Below are 20,590 nucleotides of genomic sequence, written 5' to 3' on the forward strand. Positions count from 1 at the left end.
AAAAAAAAACCTCCCAACTCTGACCAAATATTTACCCTGCACATTAACTAGCTAGGCTTTAGCATGAAGGACCAACAACACCTTCCTAGACCCTGTTTGCTCTTCAATTACTCCAGCCTAGCTCCTTGTAAGTCATGTTGTGAAACAAGCCGCCAAAGAGCCCAGCCTTCCTAAGGACTTCAGTTCCTTCCTCAGCAGAGACCAGAGCACTGCCTAGGACACTTATTAGTCAAGTAGGTTTGCAAAGAAGTTTTGCAGGAGCTGGAAATCTGGTTTGGAGTGGACCCAAGAAGGTAAGTAAATTAAAACACTCTCTCTACTCCCTCCACACCTTATTTCTCCTAATCCCACCTCCAAATCCCCAGACAGATGAGTAGCCAGACATTCTGAACATTTAGTCCGGCAGCTTTTAGAACCTCATAGATAAGTTAGGACCCTTCTTCCATCAAACAGTATCGAGATGGAATTATACATTTGCAAAGCACTTTAAGGTTTGTATATATATATATTATTGTAGATATAGTATTTCATTTGATCCCCACAACAACTAAGGTAGGTGCTATTATTATGCCCATTTTATAGATGAGAAAACTTAAGTCATATAACAATTAAGTCACTTGCTCAGGATCAAACAGATAACAATATCTGAACTCAGGTCTTCTTGACTCAAAATCCAGCACTCCACCTAACTGGGGGTTCTACAGCTTTCTTGGTTTCCTCATCCCCAGATCACTGTGTGATCTCAGAAATCTTCACTGGAAATGGCCCAGATTGTTGAAGATGTTTGGAAGAATCAATGGAGCAGAATGCTGAAATGATGAAAATTAAGTCAGAACACACTTCAGAACCAGGAGGACATTGTACATGGCAACAAGATTTTATGATGATCGATTCTGGTGGATGTAGCTCTTTTCAACAATGAGATGATTCAGGCCACTTCCAATGATCTTGTGATAAAGAGAGCCACCTACACCCAGAGAGAGGAGTGTGAAAACTGAGTATGATTCACAATATAGTATTTTCATTCTTTTTGTTGTTGTTTGCTTGCATTCTATTTTCTTTTTCATCTGACTTTTTTAATGCAGCAAGATAATTGTATATTTATTTACTTATATTTATACACATATTGGATTTAACATATATTTTAACATGTTTAACATATATTGGATTACATGCCATCTAAGTGAGGGAGTAGGGGGAAGAAGGGAAAAATTTGGAACACAAGGTTTTGCCGGGGTCAATGTTGAAAAATTATTCATGCATATGTTTTGAAAATTAAAAAAAAAAATCCCTTCTACAACACATTCTACAAGTGGTTTGTCTTCATCTTCCATTAAAAACTAAAGATGCTTGACAAGTTCCAGGCGCAAATGATTTCACTATCTCCCCTCTTTTAAAAAGAGTCTTTATAACTCTAAAAATAAGATCTCATATTCATACCCTTCTGAAAAGAGCCTTTGTTACAATGACAAAGAAGATTGCAGAGCCATACACTCCAAGGGTAATCAGACCCGTATTTTCTATAAATAAAAGAATGCTGATTTTGAAATCATTGGATCTGAATTCAAATTCTTCCTCTGATATCATTTTTATGACTTTAGAAAAGTCTTCCCTGGGTTCTATGTTCTTCATTATGAAATGAAATGACTGAACTATATGGTCTCTAATTTCCCTTCTAGATCTAAAACTAGGTTCCTAGGAAAATGAATGTTGATTGTAATAGATCAGAACTGTCTCTTCACCATCTGAAAAATAAACCATACTCCTTTATACTTAGGTCTTCACTCTCATTCATAGCCCCACTCCATCTTTTCCCCCCACCTAAACAAATCATATCCATCCTACAGAACTCATCCCAACACTATCCCCAAGTTCTGCATGGAACACAGACCTTAATTATCTCTCTCCTTCAGCTGAGCATCACTTATGATATTAGACAATCATTATCACATCGATAATCCATAGAATCTTATTTTCTATACCAATGTTCATTCATTCAACAAGTATTTGAGGGGACAACTAATCAGTGGATAGAGCTCTGAGTCTGGAGTCAGGAAGACCTGAATTCAAATTGACCTCAGACATTTATTAGCTGTGTGAGTCTGACCAAGTCATTTAACCTTTATTTTCCTTCATCCATTGGAGAAAGAAACTGCAAACAGCACCAGTAGCTTTGCCAAGAAAATCCCATAGATAGTATAGTCCATGGGGTCATGAAAAATTGGACATGACTAAACAACAATTACACTGGGCACTGGGGATTTAAAGATAGTCCTACATTTCGAGAGCTTACATGGTTGGAGGAAAGAATGGTACACATTAGTAAATTCAAAATGATCTCTGGAAAGGAAGTAAGGTGGGCCCAGGCAACAATGGAGATCTCCAGTTGGGTATGCTATTTGAATTGAACCTTGAAGGAAGCTAGACATGATGTAGACATGAAGAAGGATACTGCAGGTACGGGGAACAGCTCAAACAAAGGTATGGAGGTGGAAGGTAGAATGTCAAGTACCAGGAAAGAAAAGTAGGCCAAAGAGAAGTGATAGGCAATGAGTCTGGAAAAGTGTCTCTTTTTTCAAAGGAGCTCAAAATTAAATTAGGTCAGCAAGACATAAACAGATGAAACATTCTCCTTTTATCTTCATTCTCTAAAAAGGCAGGAACCACACACCTCTGCCAACAGAAAATCCTATCTCAAAGGCAAAAAACCTTATCAGATCAATAATGCATTCTCACTAATCCCTGAGGGAGAAAAGAAGGTAATAAGCATTTATATAGTGCCTGCCTTGTGCTTTTCCCTAGCAATAATAATTTATTTTTCCAAATACATGTAGAAATAGTTTCCAACATTCATTTTTACAAGACTTTTATGTTCCAAATTTTTCTTCCTCCCTTATCACCAAATGAAGACATCTGGCTCATCCAAGCTAAAGCTAACCCTTTATGACAGCTTAGTACATGGACATATAGCCTTTGACTAAAAATCTCCCAAGGTAGGAAATTCACCACATCCTTAGGCAGAACTCATCTCTAAGCCTCAGTTTACCCATCCATGCAAAAAGGTCATTTAGATTATATAACAATATCTGATACTTCTTTAACTCTTCAAGATTTTTACAAAATGTTTTCAATCTTTATAATAACCCTGAGAAATATGGGGGGGGTAAGTATTCCTAGCCCTATTTTACAAATGAAGAAACACAGTCAGAAGGTAAAATGACTTGTCCAAAGTCACATAGCAAGAAACAGAGCTGGATTTGAACCCAAGTGCCCTGATTCCTAATTCAGTTCTTCCTAACACTTCATGCTGCCTCTTTGTCAAGCCATCATCAATTCATTCTTAAGAAGCTTTTCCCATGCCCAAGCCTACACTGCTTTAGTTAACTAAATAAACTACAGCATCTAATAAGTGCACTATTTCAACCTGCAGGAAGAGTAAATTCAGAACTTGAATGATGTATATATTATTTCAAGTGTCTATTGAGCTACTCTTTTTTTATATAATAGTTTCTTATTTTTCAAAATACATGCAAAAATAGTTTTCAACATTCACTCTTGCAAAAATCTGTGTTCCATAATTTTCTCCCTTCCTACCACTTCCTCCCCTGGACAGCGTTATCCAATATAGGTTAAATATGTGTGATTCTTTTAAATATATTTCTCCATTTATCATGCTACACAAGAAACATTAGATCAAAAAAAGAAAAAAATGAGAGGCGAAAAAAAGCAAGCAAAAAACAACAAAAAGAAAGGTAAAAATACTATGTTGTGATCCACATTCAGTCCCCATAGTCCCCTCTTTGGATGCAGAGGGCTCTCTAAATCACAACTCCTCATCTCATTGTTGAAAAGAACCAAGTCTATCACAGTTGATCATCAGATAATCTTGTTGTTGCTATGGACAGTGTTCTTTTGGTTCTACTCAATTCACTTATCATCAGCTCATGTAAGTTTCTCCAGACCTCTCTGAAATCATCCTGCGCATCATTTCTTATAGAACAATAATATTCCATAACATTAATAACTTTTTCAGCCATTCCCCAACTGATGGGCATCCACTCAGTTTCCAGTTTCTTGCCACCACAAAAAGGGCTGCTACAAACATTTTTTCACACGTGGGTTATTTTTCCTTTTTTATGATCTCTTTGAGATACAGGTCCAGCAGAGAACCCACTGGATCAAAAAGTATGCACTGTTTGATAGTTCTTTAACATAGTTCCAAATTCCTCTCCAGAAAGGAGATCACATGGTTAGATTAGTTCACAAATCCACCAACAATATGTCAGTGTCCCAGTTTTCCCACATCCCTTTTTCCTATCATCTTAGCCAGTTTGAGAGATATGTAGTGGTATCTCAGAGTTGTCTTAATTTGCATTTATCTGATCAATAGTTATTTAGAGCACCTTTTCATCTGATTAGAGATGGTTTCAATTTCTTCATCTGAAAATTGTTTGTTCATATCCTTTGACCATTTATCAGTTGGAAAATGGCTTATATTCTTATAAATTTGAGTCAATTATCTATATATTTTAAATATGAGGCCTTTATCAGAACCTTTGGATATAAATTTTTTTTCTCCAGTTTTCTGCTTCCCTTCTAATCTTGGTTGAATTGGTTTTGTTTGCACAAAATCTTTTTAATCTAATATAATCCAAATTGTCCATTTTGTATTTCATAATATTCTCTAGGGTTTTTTTGGCCATAAATTCCTTCCTTCTGCACAGATCTTGTTCTCCTAATTTGCTTAGTATCACCTTTTATGTTTAAATCATGACCCCATTTTGACCTTATTTGGTGTTAGGTGTTGGTCAATGCCTAGTTTTTGCCATACTATTTTCCAGTTTAATTGATCTGCTCTTTACCACTCTCCACCAATCTATCATCCTTCTGAGAGAAAACTAGAAAAAATTTAAGTCCTTTTTCATTATTATCTGACTGGACAAATAGGAGTTTTTGGAGGAGCCAGGAACATAACATTCTTGTGGAGATCAAAAGGAAAAGATAAACTCAATGTCAAAGTATTAGAGAAATGAATGCTCAATTTCTGTTTTTTATTTTTAATCTAAACTGAGATTAGCCTGGGGAAACCTGATCAGCAATGACCAATGTGTGCCTTTAAACCCAACAATCCTGATTGATTTATTCCATCTTGGCTAATGTCACTGGGATGATTTCAAATTTAGTCCAAATGTGAGCTCTCACCCTCTGTAAAATGAGGACACACATGTTGCATCCACATTCTTGCAATGGGAGAATTGACTGTAGGGGCTTAGAGGAAAGTTCTTAATAAAGACCTCACCTAAGAAAGAGAGGATGAATGAGGTAGAACTTCAAAAGGGCCTAGAAAATAATTCAGAGAGCAACAATCACATTCAGTTTTCTAATGAGGAATCTAATGAGGAACCTGCCAAACCACAGTGCTGATGTCTTATCACTTCAGGTAAGTAAACTACATGTTCCTGAACAGCCAGAAAGGTGTTTCATTCATCTTGGTATCAATCTCAGTGCTAAACACACACATGCATGGGGTAGGTGCTCAATAAATATAAGGACCTGTATTCAATAGAATTGAACTGGATTAATGCAAGAGAGAATAATAGACAAGTAGCATGGTTATGAATCTTCTCCCTAAGTAAGGAAAGCCATTTTTCTTGTAAACTGACAACAACAAAGAAACACAATCCCATGAAAGCTGATTCCCAGCAACTAATGTCTAGAGGGAGAGAGAAGGCAAATCAATTTGTTCCTCCTTAAAGGAGCTGCCTGGTGCAAACTGCAGTGTAGATGCCTAGGACAAGAATTCTACAATTCCCCAGTTTTGACTTTTTAAATGGAGGTAAATGTGGATAAGTCAATTTATTCCAAGTTTGAGCCCTCACCAACTACAATGGGAGCATATGTGTTGCAATGCTAAAATCAGAGACTAAAACCCAAAGAACTTCCAAGAGTTCAAAGGTTTCCAAGTGTGATAAAACCTTCCCCAGCTGTATGCACAACAGCATCATCTCTCAAATGTACAGATCTTGCCCATTTCCAATGGGCATCCCATAGACAGATCCAGAAGGTCCTTGGCAAACTGTTCTGCACTCAAAAGTCCCCTTGGGAGCCCCAGGAAATGGTGGAGATCAGGGGAAATACATTCCTTTCTTATGATAGTTTATAGTTGAGGAGGTAAGAGAAGGGACCAAAAGAGAAAGGGGGAGGGAGTTTTTGAGAGTTTTCCACTGCCTTTGGACCCCCGTCTCTTATCAATGGGACCTTTCAGGGCTCCTTCTCCCCAAAGGAGACATCATTTCCTGTCCAGCAACACTAACTCCATTGATCAATGCAGCTCTGCAAAACTCCACCACTCAAGTCCTTTATGAAATGGTGGTCTGAACCAAGGACTCACCAATCAAGAGAGCAGGATCAGAAGATATTACCTCTCTAAGTCTCAGTTTCCTCATCTGTAATATGAAAATAATATTGTGGTAACAGTATTGGAACTATAAATAATAAAATGAAATGCAGAAACAAATTATAATATTAAGTCAAATAAACAATAGAAAAGGGGATCTCCAGTAAAGTCATCCTGAGTTTAGCATTGCCTCCCAATTTGATCAGAGACAGTCAGGAATATGTGTTGTCTGTAAGGCTCTGTGTGTGGAGGCACCAAAATGAGAGGGCTCCCCTGCACAGCCCTCAGGTAATCAGCACCAAATCTTTCATATTAAGTAATACAGCTCAGGTACAGGAGTTCTGAGATCTCTAACACATTTATGCTCTCTTTTGTTTCTGAGACACACAAGAGAGGACCATGAAGATCCCAGCAGCATTCTGAACCTCAAAGACCCATGAGGGTATAAGAACCCAGGGGATCCAGAGCAAGAAACTAAACCCAGCTTAAATTCCATCTGAAACTCCAGCAAGGTGCAGAACCCAACCCTGTCACAAAGTCTCAATTCATGAAGTAAAGCTGGAAAGATGAATAAATCAAAGCAAACACCAACCAGTGTAAAAAAAAAAATTTATAAGTTGACTGATCCCCAGAAAGGGGAGAGCAAGTCTGAAATCACTCTGCAAGGAGTAATTCAAAAGAAAATATGGATTTTCCACAAAGACTACAACTACCAAAAAAAAAAACAGTTTTCAAAAAAAGATTTTAAAATTAAGTAAATCTCTGGAGTAAAGAACTAGAAGAAGAAACAGTTTAGAAGAGACAGTAGTAAACATTAATTAACAAACTCCATGAAAATTAGAATTGACTAAACAGAAATCAATGACTTCATAAGACAACAAGAAATATGGGAACAAAACTAAAATATTGAAACTATAGCAGAAAAGGTAGGTCATTTGATATGAAAAACAATAGTTCTTGGCATAATGCCTGGCATATAATAGATATTAAGCAAATGCCTGTAGAATGATCTGGAAAACAACTTAAGGAAAAGTAATTTAAGAATTACTAACTGAAGACTCTAATTTTTTTTTAAAAAATCTGTTTTAAGAAATCATAAAGGAAAACTGATCTATTAGAAGACAAAGTACAGATAGAAAGAATCCACTAATCACCTTATGAAAGAAACCCTAGAAGAAAAGTCTTAGAAATGTCACAGAACTCCCACATCAAAGAAAACATTATGGCAAACTTCCAGAAGTAAGCAGTTCACCCCAGAAACAACAGTCAGGGATCACACAATTCCTGGCAGCTACCACTAAAAATGAAAGCTCTTGGAATGCAATATTCTAAAAGACAAAGGATATAGCCTTACAACCAAGACTAACTTATGTTGCAAAGCTGAGAATAATCCTAGAGAGAGAGAGGGGGGGAAAAAAGGACATCTAATGGAACAAGCATTTCTGATGAAAAGATCAGAGCTGAGTAGGAACTTTGAAAGACAAATGTAAGAGTCCAGAAAAACTGAAGGTAAATGTATTTAAACAACTAAGCTGAATTGAACAAAGTAATGCTAATACTTTAAATGAGAGAGAAGAAATAAATGTCCCATCAGAATTTTAATGTCTTCAAAAGTCATGAGAGTTAAATGGAAAAAAGAAAAAAAAAAAAAGAGGAACTGGGATCTGTTCTGAGGGTTTGATTGGAGGTCAGTGAAAGAAAAGTAAAGGGAGGAATACGCTAGGATACAAAGAAAGAAGAAAGGGAAGGAACTTGCCATTTCTCAAAATTATAGTGGATGGGAAGAATATACAAGCATGGAAATGGAGGGAATGGGCATCAGATCAGCCTTATTCTTATATGAAAGGACAAAGGAAAGCAAAACATACCTATACATACAAAGAAAAGTTCAGTAGGGAACAAGTGGAAAGGAGGTAAGGAAATGACATTAGGAGAGGATAAGCAAAAAATAATAATAATAATTACCTTGTGATCCTGAGCTGAGGAAAAGAAGGAAAAAGAAAAAGAAAGAGAGGAGATCTAAGGGGAATTTCTTATACCATTGGGGAATGGGTGAACAAATTGGAGAACATCAATGCAATGGAAAATTCTTGCATCATAAGAAATTGTAAAATAAATTACTTAAGAGAATCTTTGAGCAGTCTAAACTGATGCAAATAAAGTGAGAAGAACCAGGAAAACAAGTTATACAGGAGCACTAGCATTGTAAAGAAAAACAAATCTGAAAGACTTCAGAACTCTGATTAATGCAATGATCAGAAGACCTGTATAGAAGCATGTAACCACCCCAGACAAAGAGATGATGGATACAAGGTGCAGAAAGAGACATTCATTTCTGAATGTGGCCACTGTGTAGATTCATTTTGCTTGTTTATACTTGAATATTTCGAATGTTTTCTCTTTTTTTCTTTTCTCAATTTTTATGAACAGGTGAAATGAGATAGGAGAGAATTAGCAATTGTAATGCCCCCTCCCAAAAAAAAGGTCATTGAAATAAATGTTCTTTAATATACAGAAGAAAGGCACAGATAAGTAATTTTAAAATAATAGCAAGATTTAGTATATGCTTTTCCCTCCAAACAAGCAATACAAAATATACTCAGATTCATAGAGTATATGAACTAGGATTTCTAAAGTTCCTTTCTGTTCTGATTCCACAATCCTATCAATGCCTGTTGTCTTAGAACCAGCCTAGTTCTGTCTGAAGAAAGTCATCACCAAAAAATCAGCCCCCAGACACTTAATTTGTTTTGGTACCAGCAATTCATGAATGGATTGCCATCTGCATATTTCTGTAATTTACCCAATATTTTAAAGCACCAAAGTAAAAGTGAGTTGCCTAGACTTCATTGGGTGCTGGAGGGCCTCACAGGACAGACACCCCAGGGAATTCTTACCCCTAACCTTCCTGCCAATGTCCCCTTCATTCTCTCTCTCTTTTTTTAATGACACATATGCTTTATTATAAAATATCGTTTCTTCTGGGTTTAAAAATGGGAGAAAGTGACTTTTTTTTATCATTTTTTTATTAATTTTATAATTATAATTTTTTTGACAGTATATATGCATGAGTAATTTTTTTACAACATTATCCCTTTTATTCATTTTTCCAGATTTTCCCCTCCCTCCCTCTACTGCCTTCCCTAGATGACAGGGAATCCCATACATTTTACATGTGTTATAGTATAGATACAATATATGTGTGTAAGTCCAATTTTCTTGTTGCACGTTAAGTATTGGATTCCGAAGGTATAAGTAACCTGGGTAGATAGACAGTAGTGCTAACAATTTACATTCACTTCCCAGTGTTCCTTCTCTGAGTGTAGTTGTTTCTGTCCATCATTGATCAGCTGGAAGTGAGTTGGATCTTCTTTATGTTGATGATATCCACTTCCATCAGAATACCTCTTCATACAGTATTGTTGTTGAAGTGTATAGTGATCTTCTGGTTCTGCTCATTTCACTCAGCATCAGTTCATGCAAGTCTCTCCAAGCCTTTCTGAATTCATCCTGCTTGACCCCTCCATTCTCAATCCCTCTGAGAGAACCCAGAGTTCCCACACTCGGATGTAGAGTTAGCATAAAGGAAGCACTTACTTGACTTCTTTCTTCCTAATGATAGTGGGCCAGCCTCTCCAACTGCCCTTCCTATCCCATCAGAAATGTCCCTCACACCAACTAGACAAGCAGAAAGACACCAATTGCAATTCTTCTTACTGTGCCCTAAGTGCTATCTAAACACCACAAAGTTCTTCCAAGAAGCTCACCCCTACTTTTTGCAATTAGACTTTCAAGATAACAGAAAAAGATAATAAATGTTAGAGGGGATGTGGGAAAACTGGGACTTGGATACATTGTTGGTGGAATTGCAAATTGATCTAACCATTCTGGAGAACAATCTGAAACTATCTCCAAAGAGCTATCCAACTGTGCATATCTTTGATCCAGCAGTGTTTCTACTGGGCTTATATCCCAAAGAGATCATAAAAATGGGAAGGGGACCCACATGGGCAAAAAATGTTTGTGGGCAGTCTTCTTTGTAGTGGCAACACACTGAAAACTGAGTGGATGCCCATCATTGGAGAATGGCTGAACAAGTTATGGTATATGAATGTTATGGAATATTAGTAAATGATCAGCAGGATGATTTTAGAGAGGCCTAGAAAGACTTACATGAACTGATGCTGACTGAAATGAGCAAAACAAGGATATCATTGTATACAGTAACAATAAGATTATGTAATGATCAATTCTGATGAAAGTGATTTCAACAATGAGAGGATTCAGGCCAGTTCCAATGGTCTTGTGATGAAGAGAGCCATCCACACCAGAGAGAGGACTGTGGGAACTGAGTGTGGATCACAACATAGTATTTTCACTTTTTTTGTTGTTGTTTGCTTGCTTTTTTGTTTTCTTTCCCACTTTTTTCCTTTTTGATCTGATTTTTCTTGTGCAGCATGATAATTGTGGAAATATACATAGAAGAATTATACATGTTTAATCTATATTGGATTACTTGCTGTCTAGGGGAGGGGATGGAGGGAGAAAATTTGGAACACAAAGTTTTGCAAGGGTAAATATTGAAAACTATGCACATATTTTGAAAATAAAAGCTTTAAAAAGAAAAGGAATGTTGAATTTCTTGGGAGAAAAGACTTCCTTGCTTTTCTATCTGTTCTATCTGTAGTGCTCAATAAAAATCTTTTTTCATTGATTCACTACACTACTTTTACCTCACTCCAGTTCTTTATATGTGTACATATTTGTACACATACACACCTCTAATACAGTGGTTAGCCATTATAGCTGTCATCTATACCCCACCTTGAAAAAACAATAGGAAATATAAGGAAACTAGAACCAAAGGCAGGAAATTACAAGGAGGTTCAACATAAGGAAAAAATTTCTAACAATGAGAGTTAGTCAACAATGGAATAGGCTGTGGGATAGACAATGAACTTCCATATGTATCACTTCAAGTTTCCAAGCCAAAGTTATGTGACCAGTCTAGTTGTCAGGAATGATATAGTGAAGATTCCTGCTTTTGATGGACTAGAGAACCTTTGAAGTCCTTTCAACTCTAAAATTCTATAGGAAACCTAGGATGGTAAGATTAGGTAACCATCAAAGTCCCTTCCACCTCTAGGAAAGTTCTGAGGTTCTCTGAAACACAAAAGCTGTCAAAAATATCCCCAAAGTATTCCTGTTTCTTGGCGGAGAAACCTGCATTGTCCAGGAAACACTGCCCTCACAAATACAGTTCTAAGAGGTCTGAGTCATTTCTTATTGCTATAGTCTGGCAAGTGGCTGAGAAGTACTCTCCATGTCATGTGAAGGGAAGGGAAGAAAAAAAGGGAGGAAGGAGAGGTGAGAAACACCCTGGCCAATGATAAATCCAGATCCTTCCAAGTGAAACAAAATAGTATCTCCACAGAGGAAAAAACTTACCTGTAGGTCAAAGAACTTGCTGTATCGCCGGTAGATAGTCTGGGAGGTGGAGTCAGACCAAGTCACATTGATAATGTAGACCTATTAAAGGAAAAAGAAAAATGAATAAATTATAACAAAGATAAAGAACTATTTCAAATTATAATAACTCACATTTTTATAGTGTTTAAAGGTCAATAAAGTTGTTTTTTTCATAGTAGCCCAATAGTCAGGGAATTAAGTGTTACCTGTATCAGAAAACTAGGTCTCAGAAAGGTTCTATCATTCACCTGTGGTCTCATTACTAGTATTTCAAGGAGTTGGAATTAAAATCCAGATTTTCTGATTCTAAGACCAAAGTATTCAGTGAATTATAAAATCAATATGCAAATTTGTGACATTCTAACTTGACTGGAGTTAGCACATTGGATAGGGGCTACACAAAGCACAGGGAACCGCTTGAAGGGTAGAGAAAAATGCTCAAGCCACGTATCTTCTCCCATATCTAGCCATTTCTTTCCCACCCTCCTACTACTTTCACACTTTTTTGATGAACACCAAAACTATCTGCTTTGGGAAAACCCTAGGCTGAAATATAAGATTCCCATATTATAATCACATCAACTGCTTTAAGATATCGCCAAGAATCACAGAAAACTAGACCATCTTGGCAAACTTCCCCCTATTATATTTCCTTAAATAAAGGTTGGATTCATATAATGGGTTCTTAATGACTACTGGTTGATGAATTTTGGCACAGAGGTTAGAATAAATAACAGATGGGACAAGAAAAAAAGAAGGCAAACTACTCTGTCTCACATACATTCCTACCCCCAAGAAATAGAAATAGTGCTAGATCCAGAAAACATAAAGATGAAAAAGAAGGTAAGCATTCTAGTTTAAGGGAGCATAAGGACAGTTTGAAAGAAGATATGGAATAGGATTGACTTTTCCAGCAGTCTCTGGAAAAGATTTTCAAACTGTGTGGTAAACTGGGATCCAAGAAGTTAGTTAGCTTTCCAGGGAAGTTTTTCAAGTAGATAAAAATGTTATTTTGGAATCTTATTACTTTTTTCTTATTCTATCTATAAATTAAACTTTATGTCACCCAGCAGAAGCATATTTGTTCCCAAGTAGGATCAAAGAGTCAAAAACTTGCCCCATTGAGCACTGGCATAGGTGAAAACTGAATAATGAAAAAAAGAAAATGGAAGAGAAAATCTTAATTACAATTCTCACAAGCTCCTCTCTCAATCTTACTTCCCTAATCTTTATTAGGTATATGCCCCACCTAATGTCATTCATGGGTACCATGATATAACAGAGGCAATTACTTCCATAGAAACCATTATACAGATGGGCAATCAGCCAGATGATGTCATGGTAGGGTAGGGCCATTTAGAGTGGGGTTTGATTATGAATTATTAACGAAATAATGTTTAAGTAACTTTATGACCAGTATGTCATTTTTTTTTACTGTTTTATTATTATATTTCTGAACCTGCTGCCATTATGGATTGAAGAAGACTGAATCGGTATTCAGAAAATTTAACTTCCTGTTTTGGCTTAGCCACTAATTAGTTAGCCTAGAGAAGTCACAGTTGTCCAAATCTGTAAACTTGAGGAAGTTGGAAACAATCATGGAATGGAAAGAGCACTCAGTTACAAGTCTAGAGACCTGGGTTCTGATTCAACTATGTAAACCTGAACTAATCAATTAACCTTTAGAAACATCTGTTTCCTCATCTATAAAATGAAGCAATTGAAATAGATAACCTCTGGATCCTTTCTGGTATTTCTTTTAAGATTGTCTAGGATGGGGGGCAGCTAGGTGGCACAGTGGATAGAGCACCAGCCCTGAATTCAGGAGGACCCGAGTTCAAATGTGATCTCAAACACTTAATTCTTCCTAGCTGTGTGACCCTGGGCAAGTCACTTAACCCCAGCCTCAGGAAAAAAAAAAAAAAAAAAAAAAAAAAAAAAAGATTGTCTAGGATGCCCTATGAAGACCTTCCAATTTTGGTGATTTATTAAAATTTTGTTTAGTAAAGATTCTGTTTTATACTATTTGGCTTACAGAAATACTTTGCAGCTTTATAGTTAATTAATCAATAAGAATTTATTAAATATCTACTAGATACTAACAGGCACTGTGTTAATGTTGGAAAGAGGTGTACAAAGAACAAAACATTCCCTGCCCTCAAAAAGGTTGCTTGTATTTAGAGAAACACTATGTATGTATATTACTTATTTGTGTACATATACATATAATACACATATACATTTTTTATATATACACACACAAAATACCTGCCAGATAATTTGGGAGGAAGAAACACTAGCCTTTGAGTGGGATCAAGAAAGGCTTTTGGTGATGAAGGAGTGCATTCCAGACATGGCGGACAAGTTAAAAAAAGATTCAGAGACTGAAAGAATGTCATCTGAGCAACATATCAGAAGACCAGTTTGCGTGAAACTTATTGTGTATGAAGTAATGTAGGTTGGAGCCAGGTGTGCTGGAATCATATCAAGACTGACTAGAGTCAATTGTTCAGTTTTTGAGAGTGAAAATTAATACCTTGAAATCAGCAAATGTTGTAAATCAGGATTATCTAGACTTTGGAATGTGATGAATAAAATATTAATAATGCATATTAAATATAAAAGTGTATCTTGCACATTTTAAAATATAAAAGTTCCACAATTTCTAAAATTTTGGAGCCCCTCACCAAAGGAGTAAATTCATTTGAAAACAGAGAATTAAGAAATATCTGGCTTTTTAGGGAGTCAGGAAAAGGGATCTTAGACTAAGAACAAGGAGAGCTGGGTTGAGATAACTAAATGGAGAGGCAGAGCTCAATGGGAGCTCCTTGCATGTTTTAGACAAAGATAAAAATTCTCAAATATAATTAGCTATGATTGTCTTATTTCCAAATAGATCATTCCCATCTGCATCTTCATTATCTGGAGGATAGAAGCATTTATTGCACCCAAGTATCTGGGGGTCCAGTTTGAAGTCTTACCAGAAAGAATTCAAGAGAATGAGGATGGAAAGGAGGAGAGGAGATTAGACAGTATCCCCAAGACAATAAACCCATGGCTGAAGAAGATAATCCTACTACCAAATGCAGTCAATGAAGCATCCTCTCATCCCTTTCCTTCCTTCTATCTCCTTCTTTCTCTTCCTCTCCCCTCTCCTCACTCTCTCCACCATGCTAGTGTGTGTCTCCTCACCACTGTTCTGGGTAGCTTCCATTCTAAGGAAGCAAAAATGGACTTCCCCTCCCAGTGTATCTTGTTGCTTCACCAAGATAAATGAAGCAGAAGTCATTCTTCCAAGGAGCAGGTAAGTAGTGCAGTGTATAGAGCACCAGGCCAGGAGTCAACAAGACTCAACTTCCCGAATTCAAATCTGGCCTCAGACATTGTCTAGCTGTGTGGCCCTGGACACTTTGTCTTAATTTCCTCATCTGTAAAATGAGCTAGAGAAGGAAACAGCAAACCACTCCATTAACATTACTAAGAAATGGGGTCACAAAGCGTGGGACTTGACTGAAAATGATTGAACATTATTTCAAGCTAATCAACCAGATCCCAAATAAAGGGATTAACCTTAGCATCTCCTAATCCCTCAACTGATAAGGGGAAGAGGGGGGAGGGAAGCCCCTTACATTAATCAAAAAAATCATACACTATTAGAGCTAAAAGGAACTTTAGAAAACTTCTGGTCCAAGGATTCTTTGTGTAATGAACCCATTTGGAAAAACATAAATCCCTTCTCAGAATGTTTCCTTTTTAATTTTATAAATGTATTAAATAAAATACCAGAATTATAAAGGAAACCAATTATGCCAAAACATAGTTATCAAGATTTAAAAAAAAAAAAAAAAAGAAATTCCTAGTGTAAATGTTTCATTTTATAGATAAAACAATAGGCTCAATGACTAAGTAATTTGAGCAATGAAACTTCTATTGCTAATAACTGTAGGAATCCAGGAGGCAAGGAAGCATAGTGGCCCCAGTACCAGAGATCATGTATATCCTGAAGTCAAAATCAAAGACTTGCTGAAAGCTGAAGCTTGCTAGCTATCATCATCCATAGACAGATGTTTAAATTTAATGCGTTTTCATCCCCCCCCCCCCAAAAAAAAAGCTCCCTCTCCCTGCTCTATCTCCAGGACAGACTACCTACCACTCTGCAGGGATCATTGATACAGTAGATATGTATCAGAGTCTATGTATCGATATGTATCGAGAACTCAGGATTTAGCTCAAGCTGATGGCGACAAGGGGTATTCTGGGAAAACAGCAGTCTTAATTACCTAGTGATAATTGACATTTTTATAGCTCTTTAGAGTTTTCAAAAGGCTTTGAATATATTAAATCATTTAATCTAAGTACCCTTTTGTGATCTGGACACTGTGAAACTTGACTGACCACCCAGGACACGATTCCACATCCACATGTTCTGTTTCAGAGGCAGCTTTAAGGAAACTCAGGGTTTTCTGTTTCTTTTTCAAAAACCTTCTCTGGAGATAAGCTCAGAGATAACAGAAAGGTAGCTGGCAGTCTTCTCCCACTCAAAGGCTGAGCAGAAGAGACTTTCTCTTCTTCTAGACACCAGAAATCCAGGTTTATCTTCCCAGTAACATACACACATGCTTCTCTGAATTCTTAGACCTGGCGCTGCTGGCTCCAGAGACTTTTCAGAGATAAACCACAGAGAAAGAGCAGGTGAAGGGAAGAGGGGACAGGGCAGAGGTCATATGAGAAAAGCCAGTTCTGTTTACCATCAGCTCCTTTGAAGGCCCATAAATCCTTCTGCAACAGGAGCCAAGCACAGAAGTAGCATTACAAAACAGCTGGTGTCTGAGGGAGGTTTTGCAGTGAACTAGTCTACCTCCAAAGGGAGCTTTTGGGTGCTATGTTTCTAAGTGAAGATCTTACTTGTAGGGTTTTTGCAGATTTTTCAGAAGATTTTTTTTCCCTTTCTCTGACATTTTTCTTGGACAAATTTTGGAAGCTTCCTTTCAGAGCAACCCCACATCCTATCTGAGGGACCTGAAAATACTAACCAAAGAAGTGCTCCTTTTATCTTCATTCTCTAAAAAGCCATGGACCATATTTCTGCCAACAGAAAATCCCATCTAAAAGGCAGGGAACCTCATCAGATCAATAATGCATTCTCACAAATCCCAGAGGGACAGAAAAAGGTAATAAGTATTTATATAGGGCCTACTTTGTACCAGTGCTTTTTTTTTCCCCTCCAATAGTATTTTATTTTTCCAAATACATGTAAAGATAGTTTTCAACATTCTTTTCTTAATGATAAAAATACTATGTTGTGAACCACATTTAGTCCACATAATCCTCTCTCTGAATGCAGATGATTCTCTCCATCACAAGTTTATTGGCATCACTACATCAACACTGCGTTCCAAATTTTTTATTCTCCCACCCTTTACCCCCCCCCAGACAACAAACAACCTGATATAGATTAAATGAGTGCAATCTTATTAAACGTATTTCCATGTTTGTCATTTGTGCAAAGAAAATCAGATCAAAAGAGAAAAACCAAACAAATAAGCAAACAAAGAAAAAAGGTGAAAATGCTATGCTTAGCTGCACATTCAGTCTCCATAGTTCTCTCCCTGGATGCAGATGGCATTTTCCATCCCAAATCTATTGGAATTGTCTTGAAACACTGCATTGTTGAGAAGAGTCAAGCTGATCATCACAAAATCTTGTTGTTACTATGGGCCTGGTGCCAAATTGCTTTCTAGAATGGCTCAATCAGTTCACAACTTCCCAACAATGCATCAGTGTCCCAATTTTCCCAGATCACCTCCAACATTCATCATTACCTTTTCCTGTCAGCTTAGCTAATAGAGATGTGAGATGGTACCTCAGAATTGTCTTAGTTTGCATTTGTCTGATCAATAGTGATCTAGAGCATTTTTCCATATGACTTTAGATGGCTTTAATTTCATCATCTGAACATTGCCTGTTCATATATCCTTTGACCATTTGTCAATTGGGGAATAGCTTGTATTATACATTTGAGTTAGTTCTCTATATATTCTACAAATGAGACCTTTACAGAAAAGCTAGCTTTCTGCTTCCTTTCTAATCTCATGTGCCAGTGCTTTTTACAAATATTTTCTCTCAGGATTCTCACAACAATCTTGTAAGGTAGAGAAATGCAAATTAAAACAAACCTGATGTTTCATCATATTCATGTTCATCAGAACAACCAGCATTTTTATTTCTGGCAGCTAAGAATGAAAAGCAAAGTAGGTATCTTAACAACTAGGGAATTGGTTGCACAAATTAATCCTGTTGCCTCAGTTTCCTAATCTATAAAATGAGCTAGAGAAGGAAATGGCAATGTTTCCATCTAAATAAAATGGAATATTATGGCACCATAAGAAGCAAAAAATAAGAAAAATTCAGAGATGTTTTATATTTATATGAACTGATGCACAGTAAAAAGCAAAATAAGACAAAAAACCCAAAAATAGAAACAATAACAAGTTCTATAATAATCATGGTATGTGAAAAAATAACAACCCTCAAAGACATCAGAATCCTAATCAACGTCTTGACAAATCATGACTTCAGAAGACTAATGATGAAGCATACCTCTTACTGTTACTTTTGGACAGAGGACTGAGTCAAAGAATGAGACCTGTGTTGTCCGACATGGCCAGTAATTGATTTGACTTTTGGTTTAACAGAATTTTTGGGTGTTTCATGGGAAGGCTAAATTACTAGAAACTGATGGATTTTTCTTTAAAGAGTATAAAAGAACATATATTAAACAACATTTTTTTTTTTTTTACAATTTCCCCCCCCCCCCACTGAGGCTGAGGTTAAGTGACTTGCCCAGGGTCACACAGCTAGGAAGTGTTAAGTGTCTGACACCAGATTTGAACTCAGGTCCTCCTGAATACAAGGCTGGTGCTCTATCCACTTCACCACCTAGCTGCCCCCAAAACAACATTTTTTTAAATGAGGGGGTTGCACTACATGAAGTCTAAAGTCCTCTGCAATTCTGTTCCAGTTTTATTTCTAGTATCAAAGTTCCAGGTCCATTCTCATTCTGTCAACTCCATTCTTTCTGTGGTACCTCAAATTATATATAATTATAAATTATAATATGTAACTCATTGTGATATCTTAGAGCAGCAATTCTCAAAGTGTGGTCCCATCAATCCCCAGGTGAGTTCCCAAAACTCTTTAAGAGGTTCTGTGAGGTTAATTTTTTTTTTTAATACTAAGATATCTTAATTACAAATTCAGTAAATATTGAAGGGGCAGTCAGATGGTACAGTGGATAAAACCCTGGACTTGAAATCAGGAAAACTCATCTTCCTGAATTAAAATCCAAACTCAGATACTTAGGAGCTATGTGATTCTGGGCAAGTCACTTAATCCTGTTGCCTCAGTTTTCTCATCTATAAAATGAACTAGAGAAGGAAATGGCCAACCACTCCAATATCTTTGTCAAGAAAACCACAAATAGGATCATGAAGAGTCAGACATGACTGAAATAACTCAACCACAAAATATTGATAAATACAATCAACATAAATAAAAGCTCTTAGACATAGGGTTCTCAATAATTTTTAAGAGTGTAAAGGAGTCTTTAGACTAAAATGTTTAAGAATTGCTTCCTTAGAGCTCTGAAAAGTAATGTGGTACACAGTGAAGGAAAGATCTCCAAGTCAGGAAGACCTGATTTCAAATCCTGATATACTGCCATTGGCAAGTCATTTAACCTCCCAAGTGATTCCCTAAGATTCAATTCTATACTTCAGGGGCAGAGATGGATTGGTGAATAACGACTCCAGAGGAGTTTCCCACTTGAATAAAAAGGTTCAAAGATAAATGCCATTTATTATTTTTATTAATTATTAAATTTTATATAAATATTAAAAATAATATTATTGTTATTCAGTAGATCATGAAGCTCTCAAGATAAGGGACTAATTCTCACAGTATCTTTCTATCTCCAACACCTAGTATCTTAACATACAATAGGTGCTCAATAAATGCTTATTAGATTGGATGGATTGGATTGTTGGATTTAGAGAAGCCAGAAAAATTAGGGGAAGTGAAGGTGGGGAGAGCCCAGTAAAAGGAGAGCCAGTTGACCAAATCCTAATTGCCACAAAAGGAATTAGGCTCTTAAAGTCAAGGAGGTACTGGAGAAGATGTGGTCACTTCCTTTCTTCCCAAGCCTCCTAATACCACACTTCCAGGTAAGGAAACTACCCTCTATGCAAATCAGTTTCAATTTCATTTCTGAACTCCACTAATCAGACCTACCTCTCTTCCAACCCTGGCACTCAGAGTCCTAGGCTGTGACTAATTACAGTTAATTTATGGCTCAAGCATCCAGGGGGGACCAGGACCTGCAACATATTTAATTAGTGCTGGTGTTCTCTTTACCGCTGAAAACTGCAATTAAGGGTGAGGAGTTACGGGCTTAGGGCAGTGGTATGCCTATGGCCCTTTACTGTGGGCAGCTTTATTTTTCCTGGACCCTCTCCAGCTCCCCCTGGCCTTAGGCCAGAGGGGAACAACAAAAAAAAAAAAATCTCCTTTGCCTGTGCCCAGCACTGGGTCAACTGGGTCAACAACTTCAGCTTGTTATCCTAGCTGATCAGCAGCTGCCGTTGAGGGCTTTCAAGGTCATTGGGAACCAGTGTCCTTAGCATCTTAATATCTTCCTAATATCTGCACTAGTCAGAATTAACTTTA

At 36.9% G+C, this 20,590-nt stretch overlaps 1 protein-coding gene across 3 annotated transcripts in view; it reads right to left on the bottom strand.

Annotated features, from left to right (window-relative positions):
* Positions 1 to 20,590, bottom strand: part of SH3PXD2A (SH3 and PX domains 2A) — a 329,372-nt gene that overhangs the window by 248,844 nt on the left and 59,938 nt on the right. For all 3 annotated transcript variants that reach the window (XM_074295501.1, XM_074295500.1, XM_074295499.1), the window contains exon 2: positions 11,846 to 11,926. In XM_074295501.1, the coding sequence (XP_074151602.1) occupies positions 11,846 to 11,926 (81 nt within the window). The remainder of the gene's footprint in view (positions 1 to 11,845; positions 11,927 to 20,590) is intronic.

Source organism: Sminthopsis crassicaudata, chromosome 2 (assembly GCF_048593235.1).
Source record: "Sminthopsis crassicaudata isolate SCR6 chromosome 2, ASM4859323v1, whole genome shotgun sequence".
NCBI lineage: Eukaryota > Metazoa > Chordata > Mammalia > Dasyuromorphia > Dasyuridae > Sminthopsis > Sminthopsis crassicaudata.